The sequence below is a fragment of the Accipiter gentilis genome, chromosome Z (assembly GCF_929443795.1).
Source record: "Accipiter gentilis chromosome Z, bAccGen1.1, whole genome shotgun sequence".
NCBI classification, from domain to species: domain Eukaryota; kingdom Metazoa; phylum Chordata; class Aves; order Accipitriformes; family Accipitridae; genus Astur; species Astur gentilis.
In genome coordinates, this window is record NC_064919.1 from 62,410,160 (window position 1) to 62,426,986 (window position 16,827).

Consider the following 16,827-nt stretch of genomic DNA (forward strand, 5'->3'; position numbering starts at 1 on the left):
TCCCATTTATTTGCATCACTCAGACAGGGTTCTTCGAACTGCAGTGTCAGTGGTTCCGAGGAAGTATCTGAAGTCTTTCAAACAGTTCGAAATGGTTTAACACTTGCAAGAAGCCCTTTCAACGTGTCCACCCACGGAAGCAGGATTTTGTGACCGTGGTTCAAAGCCGTACCCTACCGACAGCCCTGGTCGAACCTCTGTGCAAGACATCTGAGAAGCCATACGCTTGGCAAGCTATTTATCATGCGAACAGGAGAAGGGTACAAGAGAGTAAGTTTGTGTTTCACCACATAAGCCCCAAATTTGAAGGCTTTCTTGTTACCTTCGCATCTGCATTCACTTTCCACAGGCGAGGCGGGCTGCCCTGACCCCCTCTGAGGGGGCCAGGGGCGGAGGAAAGGACAGGCCACGCACCTCCTCCCGTCGGGCACCGTCCGCACGATACCGACGAGCCCCCAGGCGCGGTTACCAAATGGCGGCGACCCTGGCCGAGCCGGCGCCTCAGAGCTGCCCGGCCGGTCGCCGCTTTCTGAGAGAAGGCACCCCGCTCCCGCCATGGCCGCCAGGACCGTCCGCACGCCCCTTGCAGCGGCCGCGCGGAGCCTGCCACAGGCGGGAAGCCCCGGGCCTCCCTCTTCCACGGCTCCCGGCTGGTGCTGACAAGCAAGGGCGGCGGGACAGAGTCCCCCATCGCCCCCCATCAGCCCAGGTGGAGCGGCGAGGGCGCCCAACACACCTCACCCGCCCCTGGAATGGGCTCTCCTAATCCTCCCCCGCCCTCCCGAAATGGGCGCTCCCAAGCCCTGCTCCCGCCCTGCCTCCTGCCCGTCCCGGGAGTAGGCGCTCCCCCTCTCCTCCAAGGCCGTCCCACCCCGTAACCTCACTTCCGGGGCGGCCATTTTGGGAGGTCGGCGCTCGGTGGCTGGTCGGGGAGGAGGGGGCGGGCCCGGGCGCGGGTCGCAGCGGCTGGTTACAGCAGCAGGGACGGGTGGGCGGGGGGGGGGGGGGGGCAGCCGGCGAGTGTCGGGGGCGCCGCGAGGGGAAGAGCCGCCGCCCGGTGAGCGCAGGGCCCGGCTGCCCCCGCCATGTCGGACTTCGACAGCAACCCCTTCGCCGACCCGGACCTCAACAACCCCTTCAAGGTGAGGCTGGGGGCGGGGAAGGGGCGACCGTGAGCCTTCCTCGGTGTGGCGGCCGGGGGGCCGGGGGGGAGCGGCGCGGCCTGTGCCGAGCCGCGGGCATCCCGGGGGAGGGGCCCCGGCCCTTTCTCCCGCTGCGTGCGGAGGGGCCGCTCCCTGCCGCGGGAGGTGGGGAAGGGCCGGTGCTGCGGGGTAGCGCTGGCCTCGGCGCGGGGCGGGGGGGGGCGCTGGCCGGCAGCGGCTGAGGGGGCTGCCCGCCGCGAGGCTTGGGGCACGACGGCTCTGGGGGGCCCGTAGGGTAAGCAGGGGTTTTTTGGAAGCCCTGGGAGCGGGCGTAGCCGCTTCACAAGTTCAGGTTTCCCTGTTTCCTTCTCTTGCTAAAATAACACAAATAGCGTTTCGGGTGGATTGTTTTGAAGGGGGAGGGGGTGGGGGGGAAGGCTTCTTGATTTACGCGGTAACTTTGTGTGCGTATAATACTACTACAATCTGTTTTCTTCCGTTTGACTGACCCAGATAGTTAAGCTCAGTGAATTTACTCCCTTTTTCCTCTCTAGCCTCCTAGGCTCTGCCAAGCTTACTTGCTTATTGACGTTAGTTCTGAAGCATGCAGGGTACTGATGGCTGGGCATAAGGTCTACCCTGCATCCCAAAATGCTGCGGTGTAATGTATTCTAAAGCTTTTAGTTCTCGCACTATTGACTTGTCATACAGCTGAGAATTGTTTCTTCACCTGCTGTTCTGGCTTCAGCTGTCAAAATGAGCTGACCTCCTTAGATGCTTCCCCTTCTTATAATGTCTTCCTTTGCTATTTGAATCCAGTTCAACTAGTTTATTGAGCTACTTACTTTAATAATCTTACTAAACTTTTTTTTGCTGCATTTTATTTCACGCTGATGCTTGTGGAATGATTGCTGGAGGTGACCTATTGATATGTGTGTCCGTCCGTCCCCATCCCCCCATCGTCACCCCCCCTTAAGGGAAGGTGGACCTGCAGGGTGGAATGCAGTGGATATGCAAGAAATCTGTTCCATAATAATTCCCTAAGCAACATAACCTGCAACCTTAGATGTTAGCAACACCAGGGGAGCTTGGTATGCTGACCCTAAGAGAAACAACGCGGAGGGTGTAGTGGAGTGGAAACACTGTCCAGGCTCTGTGATGCCGCTGCAGGGATGGGGAGCTGGAATTACTGGAACGAGAATGGAAGGTCCCTACACTGAATCCAGTGAAGCAAGGAGGTGAAATAAGGGGAGTTCTGTCAATGCTATTGCCTTACTTCTGAATTGTATCCTAAGTACCCAGTTCTGGAGTAGTGACATGCTAAATCATGTTCCCTGGGTGAACTTTGCTCATTATCATCTCCTTATAATACCAAACACACCTCCATCCCAAAAACTACCTGCCTCCGAGGTGTGACCACCCCTCACTGAGCATGCGCTCTGAATTTTTTTGGGCATGTACCTTTAAATGCAAAGCGAGAGAACTTTATACCAATCAAAGTAAAGGTATGTATGACTAGAGTCACTCAAGCTCCACCTAAAAAATAAGAAAATATGAAAGGGCTTAAGAGAAGAAGACTGTTAGGGTAGACACTATGATAGACAAGTTGGGAGGACATCGCTGACTTCTGTGATCAGTCAAAGGTTCGAACCCCTGAACCTCCCCCCCCACCCCACACCCCCGCCCCAAAGGGACACCTATTGGGTGAGATTCAAACCTTCGGTTATACCGAGTGCCTCCCTGGGAAACTTAGAAATCTCTATAGAGTTTTTTTGTAATTTATTGGGCTTGTAGTCGACTGTATTATTGTTATTTGCATGTGCTTTGCAGACAGTGTATTTGTCACCGGCAATCCAAAGGAACCTGTACTGTTGCTTTAAATAAACTGCTCTGCTCATTAATCTAGTTGTAACAGTTCGTTAACGCAACCAAACTCCCCAAGTCTGGTAATTCTTGCACGTTGAACGTGGGTAAGCTGGCAGCACAGTACACTATTAAGTGCATCTGTCATCATGATAGTTCAACATATTGAACGCAACCGGACTTACAGAACTGAATTGGACATTAGTCAGAAATTAAACCTAGCTGCCCGCAGCCCCTGTGACATCTGAGGATAAACTGGAACACAAGGGGGTTTATTTTCTGCCAAACTTCTTTACCCTTTAATGCAACAGATGCTTTAAAGCGCATACACATAGTATGTGGCAGTGAGTTTAGAATGTCAGCTGGAATAATGAAGCTGACACAATTTTAAAAATTGAGCTGTCACATTTCAAGCATACTTCTGTGCAGGTAGCTACTGGAAGCATAGAGTTACTGATATTTTTTTGTTGGAGTCTGTCTGAATCATTAGTTTGGTTTTTATGGTCATAAAATTTAGTCGATAGTATTCCTTAGGTTAGACACTGTGTTTTTACTTGATGCTGTACACAGTGCAATGACCTTCCAGATGAACAGCAGCCCTGGCATTGAGGGTGTTGCCAAAAATAGTTTGGACTGGCAGCAATGGCAGTGAGCTTTGTTCTTTTAAATACCTTTTGGCACAAGCACTGAAAAGGTGTCATTTTTTCTAGAATGTGTCTTTAGCAACAAAAATATATTTTGCTTTTTCTCACTTATTGTAACAGTTATGAAAATAACATCTAGCAAAATTTTTTGTGTATAGATACCAAGAGTGTTTAGGGGGTATTGGAAGCAGTACTGTTGTCCCTGCATCACTTACCAGCTGAGGTAGCTTGTCCTATGTAGTTTCTGAGACCTAAGCTTGGGACCTACCTCAAACATACTTGCAGTTTGAAGGTGATGCTTGAAGTGCAATAGTTTATTCCAGTTTCTCTTCAGGGAAAGACTTCTGTTGTAGCTGTCAGGGAGAATCCAGGCTCTACTTCCCATCTGCAATGCATCACGATAAAAGGATGCTATAATAACTTCTCTGTAACTTGAAGCTCACTGTTAAGCACAATTCTGGATTTCTTTCATTTGCAGAAGCTGGTTTAGGAAAAACTGTATGCTTTTCCTTTTTCAGAGGCTTTTTTCACTTCCTTCAATCTTTCCATCACATTCCACTGCCCACAAAAGGTAATCTTGCACACCTTTACTCGTCCACACATTTAACTTGAAGGGGCAGAAGGCCTCATATATAAGCCAGACCTTGTTTATCATCTCATTGGCATAACAGCTTTGAAATTAGTGGGTATTCATGCATGTCTGCATTTAAGTTTTTTCTCACCATGTGCTTTAAAATACTTTATCCATAGAACTAGTATTTCTGGATGGACCCTGAAACCTAAATCATGTTGTCTGAATGCCTTATTCAAATATACTCATATTTTTATTTGTCTTTTCTTGATAATTTAAAGTATGATGTGATTAGTTGTTTTCCTTACTTTTGAAACCACTTCCTGTGCTAATGTAATAGCACAAAGTATTATGGCAGAGAAGGGGGGGGGTGCATCACATGGAAGAGTTGTTGCCAAGGTCTAAAGATAGATCCTTCTTTTTCTTAAATATTTTGGTTTTACTAATTGTCTGTGATCTACTTGAGGTTTCCTGTGACTGTTCTCATGCCTTATAATAAAAAGATTTCAGCAGAGATTCTTGCTTGATGTTGAGTCAAATAAATATGTTCTCTAGGAAGATAAAGGTAAAGCAGAAATATCTAGTTTGCTCAGTATTTTGGGTAGTTAATTCTTTTGGAAACCTGAAATTAAATTAAGTTTCTGCTTTAGTATCTACTGGAAGTAATGAAATTTAGTTTGTAAAATAGAATTTCTTCTTTCAAGTGTTAGCTTACTTGGATGGATCATAAAACATTGTTGATTTTGAGACAGTGGCTACTTAACCTCTGCTTTTTCTTTTTTTATTCTTAAAAAAACCCCAAACCAAACTTGAACTGAACTCAAAGGCTGATATACTTTTGAAGTTATAGTATTCCTCTGTAAATAGCCATTGTCTGGATGCTGTACCAACAAACCAAGACATGTTTTGGTTTGCAGGACGGGAGGTAATGAAGCAAACAGATAAGCAACAGAAGTAAATGCATCCATGTACCATACAAATGAAGACATGATAATCCTTCTATAATTTCATGTAGCAGCATTGTGAGGAAGTACACATTTGGTGTGACCTCAAGTATCATAAATGAAAGCAGAGTAATAATGAACGCTGTTTCATTTCTTTCACTGAGGAGCACTTGTCATAACTTGTGAGTATGAATTGACATTTGGTAAAGTTCTCACTGACAAGTGTTGCAGTCCCACAAGATAATCCTTCTATAATTTCATGTAGCAGCATTGTGAGGAAGTACACATTTGGTGTGACCTCAAGTATCATAAATGAAAGCAGAGTAATAATGAACGCTGTTTCATTTCTTTCACTGAGGAGCACTTGTCATAACTTGTGAGTATGAATTGACATTTGGTAAAGTTCTCACTGACAAGTGTTGCAGTCCCACAACACCTGAACAGCGTGAGCAGAGCAGATCCAGCGATGGTAACTGTTCAGCCAAGAGTCTAGAGTGCCAGACAAATCCGTAGAGAGGAGGCAGATCTGAGCCCAAGTTAGAAAGTCAAGTCAGGGGCAGGATCAGGTCCAGTCCAAGTAACCACGGTCAGCCAACAGTCTGGTGATGACCAGGGAAGTTCTTAGTGATGAGGTGGGTCTGACCACCTTGGAGGTGATATGGATAGAAAGGTTCTGAAACAGCAGTCTCAAAATCCAGTGTAAATTTCACTTAATCTGAAGCAATTCAGCAATTCACATACAATAAAAATGTGTTGTTTCTGTAGTTGTGTTTCTTTCTTTTTTTCTTTTTTTTTTCTTTTATAAGTGAATGATACTACTACAATGAGAAGAAATTCTTTTTTTAAGTAGAGCTATGAATTTCACAGGCCTTTGTGGCTTGGCTGACAGACTGTAAAAGGTTTGTGGGCTGGCTATTACAGTCATCCAAACATATGCAATGGTTACTTATGAGTGACTGTGGAATCGGGACTTTAAAAACTGTGTTCTGTGATTAATTGGGTCAGTTCCTCTGATGTATTTAGACCTCTGAACAGGTGCAGGTATTTGGTACTATAGAAATTATGGTAGGACTGAAAATTGAGATACATTTCTGTTTAAATGTGAATGGTGACCTTTAGGTAAAAGCCAGACCACTATGTGATATGGATGAAGTTTTGAACAGAATGGCCTATGTCTTGTTCAGTTTTAGTGTGGAAGGACACAGAAACTCTCAAATGTATGTAATGTTAATTATGCGAGTAGTTTCTTTGGGTGGGATTAGGTATCCAAACTGTGGTTAGGTTTGAGTTGTTGCTCCAAAAAGACACAGATTTTATGTAGTTCTGTCATGACTGCCATTCTTGTGTGGATGTCCAAGATGCTCTGAGATACCTAAAAATGGCATTAGGCACCTGAATTGCTCCCGCTGAGGTTGCAGGATTACTTGAGTCACTAGAGCTAAGTACATGTTAGAGCTTAAATTTACTGCAGAGGTAATTCCAGTTTTAACTTGGATATTAAACTTAATCTGACTCACATGAGCACAAATTAATCTTCCATCTGGTTTGGCAGGAAGTACAAGCTGGATGTTTGATGCTGAAGCTAATAGTGCAAATGACTGCTACCTTGTGTGGCAGCAGAATCCATAATGTTTACACCTTGATTGCTCAAGTGAAGCTGCAGTGGTAGAAACTTACAGGAAGAAAGCGAAGTCTTAATTATTTTTGAGGGATCAGGACCCTGATTCTTGATGTGTTTCTGCAGTATTTGTGCTTTAGAATTCAGAAGTTGGGTTGTGTGCCTATATGCATAACTGAGTTTTAATTCTTTGATATGACTAAAATATACCCAATTGTCTGTCTTTAAGTTAGTAAAGAACATAAAATACAAATATTTTTCTGACTTTAATAATTGGTTTCCTTTCATGACCTCAAAACTTACAAATTCCCCTAAATCTTGCGTACTTTAATGCTAAACATCATGGTATTGGTAGTGTCCTTTAGCTGCCCTACATGGTAGTTAGCTTTCAAGAGTACACTTCATCAGTGCTGTAACTGCACTCTAATCTATTAAAACTATGAAGTGTTCTAATAGGTATTCAGTAACAGTTATACCTGCATTTTTTCCAGATTTTCAGTAAAGTGTTAGCACATATTGCATTACTATTATTATTGCACTATGTATTGAGATTTAATATTACAAAGAGGAATGTAACACACATTTCAGAGCCGAGGAAAAAGGTTTGAGAATAGGTACGAGATGGAGATGAGGCTTTGTTAGGCATCCACTACTCCATTCCAAGATGGGGCTGGTGCAAGTTTTAGGACAAATTTGGCCTTGTGAGCCTCTGAAGTTCTTTTGGCTTCAGAGGTGGGGAATTTGCCTTGCTTAGTAGCTCAGAACCCTTTGTAGCTCTGCTTCCATGAGATAATGTGGCATGTAGCGGGCACTGCATGAGAACCAAGTATAAGAACCAGTTGGATACTTTTTGTTCTGTCCTATTTAATAATTGTGTTCTGGTAGTGCTAGAGTGAAAATCTTTTGAATATCATTGTGTAAGGGGGGGGTGGGAAATGACTGATCAGTGAATGAGACATTAAACTTGAAATTGTGAAAGAACTGTTGTAGCAGTTACTCAGTTGTTTTGTTGTTAGGTTTTTTTAATTTATTTTATTATTAGAAGTACAGAAATAGTCTTTATTTTGCCTCTAAGTCATTAATTCCTCCAGGTGTTACATGTGTAACCTTTAAGGACAATTCTTTCTTGTAAGTGGTTTTTAATCATAGGTTAAAATATATTATTGTTGGTGCAATACATAAGGCTTCCTTTATACAGTTAAATGTAAACTATTTATACAGCTAATGTACTATTAGAATAGTGAAACATGAAATCTCAATTTAGTTGCTGTTTGTGAACACAGTTTCTGTACCTTTACTCATTCTTGGGCCTGGGATGCTGAAGAAAGAAAGCATGAAGAACCAGCAATGTTTGACGCTGCATCAAAACGTCAGTAGCTTCTTGAAACTTAACTTTTCCACGTGCAGCTTGTGGCATGAACAGGGAGGAAGTCTTTGGGGAGTTTAGCTCTTTGATTTATACCAAATGTTTACTGAACATGTACAAATTGCAATTTCGGAGGCTTCATCTGGCTGAATGTAGTGTTATGGGACTGAAAAACACATCCTTCAGGTGCAGGCTATCTTCTTTTCCAAGTGTCAGGTCCTAATATAAAAGCTGAAATGCAGCAGTTAACACAGGAGTAAGAAAACTTTGATACCCATTGCTGGCCAAATAAATCTTTTTCTCCCAATTTTATCCTCAAAATCTAAGCTTTGTCAGAAATCTCTCCCCCAAAATGCTCATGAGGACATACTGAAAGCAAAGTATATAATACAGAGAGTTTAAACTGAAACAGCAATAGCTTTGATTGCTTTCCAGAACTCATTTATGAAAAGTGGGATGCATAGTTTTCTCTTTGAGAAATCAAAAACCTTAGACCAGCAAACATAGTTTCAGGCATTTTTTCTTTGCATTTTTGCTTAATTTTCTGAGGTGGTGGTGTGATCTTGGGAAGTACTCAACAGAAAGCAGGAAGTACAACTGTTACTACAAAAAAAACCCCAAACAAACCTCAGGATGAATTCTTACTGGAAAGTGTACAATTAGTGTTACTCACATTTAGAAAAGGCTAATATGAAGTGGGTATAGGGAATAAGTTATGATAATCAGTGAAGAGCTTAACTTGAAACGAATAGAGCTTATCCTTTTCACATAGCAAAACAAAGCTTTTCAGTAGGAGTGGTAGGGATAAGAAATCCTTGTTGGTCAAGATTGACTTTGCTAGATTTGTGGATCTAATCTCATGATTTCCACAGGGTGGATTCATCAGTCTGGATTTGGTCCTGTTAGACCTCTGGCTTCTGCTTCTATTCTGTATACAGTCAGAGTAGAGTTTTTTTGAGGAGTAACATCTTTGCTGAGCATGTTGCGTAGTTTGGTGGGTAAGATAGGGGTTGTGCCTCTTTTTTGCTTTCTGGGAATTTTCAAGCACAAAAAGCAACAGGGAAAATGCATCGCTAGGTGAAGCTGGTTCTGGAACAGTAAATGCCAAAGAAGTTGGCAAAGTGAAGGCTGGTTGATACCAGCAACTGGTAAAGCAGTTAGCTTGGATAAACTTATTTGTGGGGATCTTGAAGTAGAAGAGAAAAATTTTACGGTGACAGAGCTTAAGGGTAGCCAGTGACTGATGAGGGAGGTGGTAGGATTGATACAGTGAATTATTGATAACATAAAGAGACTTCATCTTCTAAGGGTTTTTGTGATGTGGAAAACTGGTTTCTCAGCTTACATTGCAACTACTCCAGTCATTAAGAGATCATTCTTAGCCCTTGAACTTAATGTAGAACTAAGGTCAAAAATGAAGATTTCCACAGTTGTTTTCAGTAGCTTATTCTTCCCTTGAATATACTTAAGAAGCTATGTAACTGATAAGGTGTTTTCCATATTTTCTTTTTCTGACTTCATTCACTAAAAGTAATTAATCCTCTTCATTTAAAATCTTCATTTTTTGTGTTCATAGTATATTGTTTCTCCTTAGTCTTTTTTCCCTAGGACTAACCAGGTGTACTTCTGTCATTTTTCTCAGATACTTGGTGCTGTCCTTTGAATTGCATGTAAATTTAAAAAAGAAAGAAAGGGGGGGGGGAAGAATTCTGTCACTTGCAAGTGCAGCATTTCAGTTTTATGCTTTTTCCAAACAACATGATGATTCTATTGTTATGATGTATAATATTCCTGGTATCCAAGTCTTGGAAGATGCTTAGTTGTCTTGCTTACTTGCCCTTGTCAATCAGTGTTAAAAATTGGTCTTATTATCCCATTTCCTTAGCAGTTACAAGTACCCTCTGTTCTTTTCCTTGTAAAAGTATCTTATGCATTTTTTTCCCTGTACCTCTTACCTACAGGTTTTTTTGTTCTACTTAGGTTATGTGATTTTTATTTGAAATTTTTGTTTTCAGTTGCTGATCTGTTGCAAAACAATTATAATCTCTATCCAAATCAGGGTTTAGAATGAGTGTTTATAAATCCTGTTTCTAGATCTCTGCAATAAGATATTGCTTTTACTTCCCTGCTTGGCCTTGCGAGCAAACTGAACAATAGTAAAGTAAATTAAATGTTCTGTGCAAAGCACTGGTGTCACTTACTGAGTTTCACTTAGGGAAAAAAAAAAAAGGCAATGCAAGGTCATATTATCTTTGTTATATTTTTAGCTGTTTTTTCTTCTGCTGTCATTCCATGGTAAATTATTTGTGCACAAGATAAACACTTTGGTCTTTTTGGTAGAAGAATGTGTGTACCTCAAAAGTGAAAACTTTTTTTAACTACATGAAGGACAGTTCGGAGGGGATGATTCTGAGTTCACTACTTTCTCTTCACTTAAATCAAAATCACAACTAACAATGTAAACTTAGCTGATGGTGTTTTTCAGAATATGATTGCATTAGGTATGCTATCAAAGCATTTTACTCTTGGAACAATGTTGGACCCATTCCCAGTGAACAGTAATACAAAGCATCATTACAGATGTATCTACTTCTTCAGTCCTTAATTTGCTAATCTCCTCTGTATTAATGAAACCTGGTAGCTGATGACTAGTTTTGGTCTAAAGTTATTTGGTCTAAAGTTTGTTGGTTTTTTTTTTTTTTTTTTTTTTTTAAAAGCTGTAAAAACTTGCATAGATTGGATTATTCTGCTCCATTTTAAACATTCTCACTTGTAATTAATTGTGTTTGTACACCCTCCGTGATAAATGGGAATTCACTTAATTTTATTTATATCTGAGTGATGTAAGCATAATTTGTTAACCTGGCACAGGAGACATTTTTAATAGATCTATAGGTGCTCTTGTCAATGTGAGATATAAATGTGTTGTGGTTTTGGTTTCTGTTTTGTTTGTTTGTGTCTCATTTGGGTTTTTTTCTGACTGACTTTTCCATTCTTGATGTAAATACTGGGGTGCTTCTTGTACCTGACTCCTAGTAATTCAAAGAGTATGGTGCTAATCTTTGCTTTTGAGAATGACATTATAGGAGAGAAACTACAAGAAGTAGGTAAAATGAAAGATTAGTTGAAAACCAGTTAATTAAGCTGTGCTGGTTTCTTACAACTTCAGTCTCCTGAACTAATTCAGATCTTGAAAATATCATCTGAAATGACTGTGTGTGACTTACATGCACCAATAGCCACAGTACCTAGGTATGAAAAATGGCCTCTTCTTAAATCCTCTTCCATGGTTGGTATCACTAATAGTTAAATAAAAAGATCAGAAATGCAAGGGGCTGAACTGGCAGGAGTTTGGGTGAGATTAGGCTAGAGGAAGTGTGAATTGGAAGGAGGGAATAAGGACTTGGACAAGATGAGAATTACAGGGATCAGCACTCAAAGGAGCAGGGGCTGGGACTGGCTGGGTCACTGATGAAAATCAGGTTGTGGCAAGGAGTTAGTGCAAGGGCAAGTCCAATTCAGGCAGAAGTACTGGTCCACCGTGAGATAACTTTCTCAGCCTGAGATTGGACAGGGCATTTTGCAGTTGCTGCATTCAGTGGATGACGTCAGATATTTAAAGTCTGTCCCAGAAATTCCCAATCTTCTCTATTTGGGTAACCCAATTTTTAATCACTTAAATCGTGCAGCAAGTTGAGGTCTCTGGATGATTTGATGGTTCCAGCCATGCTGCTGCTTTGTGTTGGTGTCTGTATGTTATCAACTGTTGGAACTTGTCTTTATGGCTTTTTTCTGTATCTTAATATTAAAAACCAAAAATAACTAAAAATTAATGCATTTAACTTTATTATCTGGTGGAATACCAAATATGGAAGCACAAGTTATGCCAGCCTAGATTGACTTACTCCTATAGAATATTAAAGTTTTCACTGTTTTAACCACTAGAATATGTCATGCAACATAGAAATTTGATAGCATTCATTTAAATGTCACTTTCTTTGAGTGTGTGGTCCTGCATGACATTTATTGTTCATATTCATTATTCAAACCCCAATTAACTTCTGAATTCACTGTTTTATTATTCTGCAGCAGTGAGTATGAGTGCTTCACAGTTTTTCTCACTGTTTAGACAAGTTGGCATTTGCTGCATATTTAAAATGAGATGCAATAAGTGTAAGGTAAATGATTCAAAGTAATTCTTTGTGTTGTTTGGGATGTCAGGTCTAATCTCTTCAGAAATGCTGTTAAGTAGTGTTTTGAAACATGAAGTGCAGCTCCTGTTGCTGTCAGTTGTTCGATGCACTGCAGGTATGCAGACCGGTTTGAAGTCTAGCAGCCTACACCTGGGCACGCAGGCTGTGAAGAGCTTGTTTCTTTGCATGCTGAGGACATCTGCAGCATTAGAGAAGATTGCAGTGGATGGCTATAGGAGAGGTATGGATCTCCAGGCTAGTGCTTGCCTCCTTCAACTCTGAGGTTTCTCTTCTTTTTCCTGTGATCTCTGGTTTACTTCTTGAGTCTTTCTGCTTGTGGAAGAGATGAGTTCAGGAACTTCTGTTGAAGTCCAGACTGTGTAATTCAGGTTTTCTGAGAGCAGAATTTGAATGCTGCTTGCCATGGTGGGGTTCAATTTGTGTATTTCAATACAACTATAATTGGTGGTTTTTTTCCCTCTGGGTAATGAAAGTTTTCTTAAATAGAGCTGGTAATGAGTGTCCTCTGAGTCAGGTTTTTTTTTTCAGAGCTGCTGTAGCTACCTTTGCAAACAATAGCCATATTTGGCAGACGTGTAGCAATTGCTAATTCAAAATGAGAATGGTCTTCTGATGGAGAGCTTCTTGCTCTACTCACTGTATGTATTTAAGCATACAACTTCTTTCTAGTACTAAGACTTCTGACATAGTAAGCTTGTTTGGCTCAACATACATTCCCTGTTGTTTGTCAGTGTTAGAATGTCACAATAGCTGTGTGAAGAGATCTGAGAAACGTTTTCCCCCTTGGTCTTCTCTAAAACACCCAGAGAAAAAAGTCTTTCTTCATCAGATATTTATTATTGTTTGCATATTGTATTTCTAAGTATAGATTGCTCTTCTGAATTTGACTTGACCACTCACTCCTGCCTTTTGGAAATCTGCTGCTGTTCAGTGGCTGTCTCATGAGTCTGATAACGCTAGTTATTCAAATAATGGCATTTATTGTCCTTTGCAGGCACAAGCGTGCACTCTTCAAACACAGAAGTTTAGTGCGGAAATACACTTTTTAAGCAGCTGATATAACTTAAAAGTACTAAGTGCTATTCGAGTTTTAGTAATGTAGACATACCATTTCACTATGTGGCTGATGGTTAGCTACCACTAGTTTCATACGTGTCTATACTTGAACATTTTTATGTGTGGAAGAGGGAATGGTATGAGAGGATTTCTGGAAGGGGTGCCATACTGAAAGCATGAACAGTGTTTTATGGTCTGCTAATTCACACTAACGTGTAAAGGCTAGGATAAGTGTACTGGGTCTGGCAAAGATGGAGTTAATGTTTTTTTCACAGCAGTCCCTGTGGTGCTGTGTTTCCGATTTGTGACCACAGCAGTGATGGTAAGGCACCAGTGTTTTAGCTGTTGCTGAACAGTGCTTGCACAGCATCAAGCAAGGCCTCTCTGTTTTGGACTCTGCTTCCCCCTGGGAGTTGTCTGGGGTAAGGCAAGAGGTTGGGAGGGGACACAGGCAGAACAGCGGACCCCAACTGACCAAAGAGGTATTCCATACTGTATAGCATCACGCTTGGCAATAACATTGGTGGTGCTGGTCATGGTGGTGGGGATGTTCCAAGGTAACCATTGCTCAGAGGCTGGCTGGGCGTCTGTCCGCTGGTGGGAGTGGTGAGTGATTGCCTTTGCATCGCTTGTGGGTTTTTGTTGCCTTTTATTCTTTTTTTACCTCTACCTCTCCTCCCCCCTTATTAATCTGCCTTTTTCTCAACACCCACAAGTTTTACTTGCTTTTGCCTTTCTGATTCTCTCCCCTATCCACTGGGGAGGGCAGTGAGCAAGTACCTAGGTGGGGGCCTAGCTGCTGGCTAGGGTGGACCCACTACAGTAAGTTAAAAGTTTTCAGCTGTATATACAACTTTATGCCATCCTGTATATTGAATTATGAAATTGTGTTATTAGCTTCGGTTTTAACTTCATCTTTTTTGATCTTGTACTGACAAGTCTACTAAACCAATGCCTAATTCAAATGTCAGATTTAATTATTCCCTTATTTTTATGATCTTTTTATTCAATGTTTCAAATGATTTGTAGTTGAGTTCTGACAACATTCTCCCCACACATATACTTTCCCTTGGTTTTTTTTGTTCATCTGCAAAATATTTTGTGCCAGTCATTTGATGAAAGAACATGTTACAGTGAATTAGTCCATCAGCTCATGCAAGACCTGATGAGATTTTAGTTGGAACAATGTATTCAATTCTAGGATGGTAACTATAAAACATGGGAAATGTGGGGGAGACTGTCACTGGGGTGGCTTTATTGAAATCACTAATTGTGGTGTAAGTCAAAGAGGAAAGCTGATTTTGAATTGCATGTAACATTTATAGAAAGGGTGATTCTTTTTCAGTCTCCATTAAAATAGTGCTTTGCAGCTAAATGTATGCTTTAGCCAAAAGTGGTAGCATCTGATGTGATAAGAAAGGTAGTTTTTATGTATGCTTATGCATATGAATTTGATTAAAATATGCAACATACAATTTTTTAATGTCTGAAGCAATGGTTTTCTTGTCTTAAACCTTTTTTAGAGTAAAAAATTTTTAATTGCCTCATATTAATAAATATGTGACTATAGCTAGTGGAAGAAACAGACATTCTCATTTGCTCTATCCATCAGGATTTTAGAGTTGATTGGTACGCTGCCCTCATTTTTTTTTTTTTTTTTTTTTTTTTTTCTAGCTGTAAATAAGTTGAGTGCAGCCATTAAGAAAATACTATTCCTGCTTCTGTAGATGAAGTTACTGCTGCCAAGACTAAGCTAATGCTGTAATATAGATGCTAATCCTAAGAATCTAGATTTTATTTTTCAGTAGCTTAATAGTTTATATGTTTACTTCAGTGTAGATTAAGTCACTTAACTGTATTTTTTAAAAAAATTAGACAAATATTTCATGTAGAAGTTTTAAATGTAGCTGTCTTTAAAGGAAATATGAATGTAAATGTATATAAATGCAAATACTTACCATCTTCCCAGTCTTTATCAACTCTAGTTTGTTTTCTAATGTTGAACAAGAATGTTGAAATTAAGAAAATAGGTAAATCTATACATAAGTTATAAGTAGTATATTTACAGTTATTTTGTATATTTGATGTACATATAAAATATTGTACACTTGTTTTGTGCATTTACGTAAATATAAATGTAACTATCCATATTGAATACATGGATTTATTAATTTTCAAGAAAACTTTCCTTTCATCCATTCTTATGTTCTGAAAACGCAAAAACATTAAATTAAGGCATAGAAACAATGTAGTGGAACCAGACATCACATGGAATAAGTGCAATTTTTCTTAATGTGGGCTATGGTAGTGGGCACTTTTGTTCTTCTGCAGAACAAAGCCTCCCTGTCTCTAGCAGAGAGAATTCCTGAAGTAGCTTTCTCGGGCTAAACCTCAAGCAGTCTTTCTTACTGTGTAGTTCACTGGAGGAAAAAAATTACACTTTTTTCTTAATTCTACCAGTTCGGGTAGAAGGTGAACCAGAGGTGCTTTTGGCATTATGGGACACTGTTTCCTCGGCTTCATTTTTGGGAAATGCTTTTCCTATTCCTGAAGATGTTGGAGGTACTTGTGCATGGGGAAAACCAAGAGTTACAGAAAGCTCTTTTCTTCTGTTGTTCTTTTTGGGTGTATATTTGTGGAGTCCAGTGGTCAACATAGCAGGATACAGTTTTCTTCCCTTCTCTACTGAAAGCTTTTTTTCCTTATAAATCAAATGTATGACAGATGGAGTTCCTTTTAGACTGTGTTCATCTAGGTTTATGAGACGCTCAGAATGGAATGATGTCATTTTGGAGACAGAGAACGAGGTGTATGTTTACAGGCTTTTTTAGTGAGAACAAACCTTTTTTTCTTAGATTGAAGCAAAAGCTGAGTTTTATATGATATAAATGTTGACTTGTTGCTTATATACATGTGCATACATTGACAGAACTGTTTTCTCTTCTAGGATCCTTCTGTTACACAAGTGACAAGAAATGTTCCTCCAGGGCTAGATGAGTACAATCCTTTCTCTGATTCAAGAACAGTAAGCACATTTATTTCTTAATCTTGCTGTTAATCTTTTTAGGTAAGGTTTGTGAGTTATTGTTTTCAGAGTTTGGGACTGGTATAAAACATGTGACAGGCTAGCTAGAGGTAATGGAAGATGTGTAAAGATAGATAGTCCCATCAAGTATCTGGAGGATTCAGTGGGTGGGTTAACTTAAGTGAGCTTTGACCTATAAAGGATAGTGGCTCTCTGAAAGGGAACCAAAACAAAACTGAGTTTTTCCTGTGTTCAGTAAGACTTCTGGTAGTCTGTCCTTAACGCTTTTCTGAATTTTACTTGCTTTAAAGCTTGTGACCATGGCCCTATTCCCCCAGCGTCTTGCTTTTGATTTCCGTTTCACTTAATAAAAGTGCTGTTCAG

General features: G+C 40.6%; 1 protein-coding gene across 1 annotated transcript in view; it reads left to right on the forward strand.

The window, feature by feature from the left end:
- The first annotated feature begins 1,009 nt into the window (after positions 1-1,009).
- SCAMP1 (secretory carrier membrane protein 1) overlaps positions 1,010-16,827 on the forward strand; it is a 50,546-nt gene continuing 34,728 nt past the window's right edge. Inside the window, exons 1-2 of the mRNA XM_049794438.1 lie at positions 1,010-1,142; positions 16,366-16,443. Coding sequence (XP_049650395.1) covers positions 1,086-1,142; positions 16,366-16,443 — 135 coding nt within the window. The 5' untranslated portion in view covers positions 1,010-1,085. The remainder of the gene's footprint in view (positions 1,143-16,365; positions 16,444-16,827) is intronic.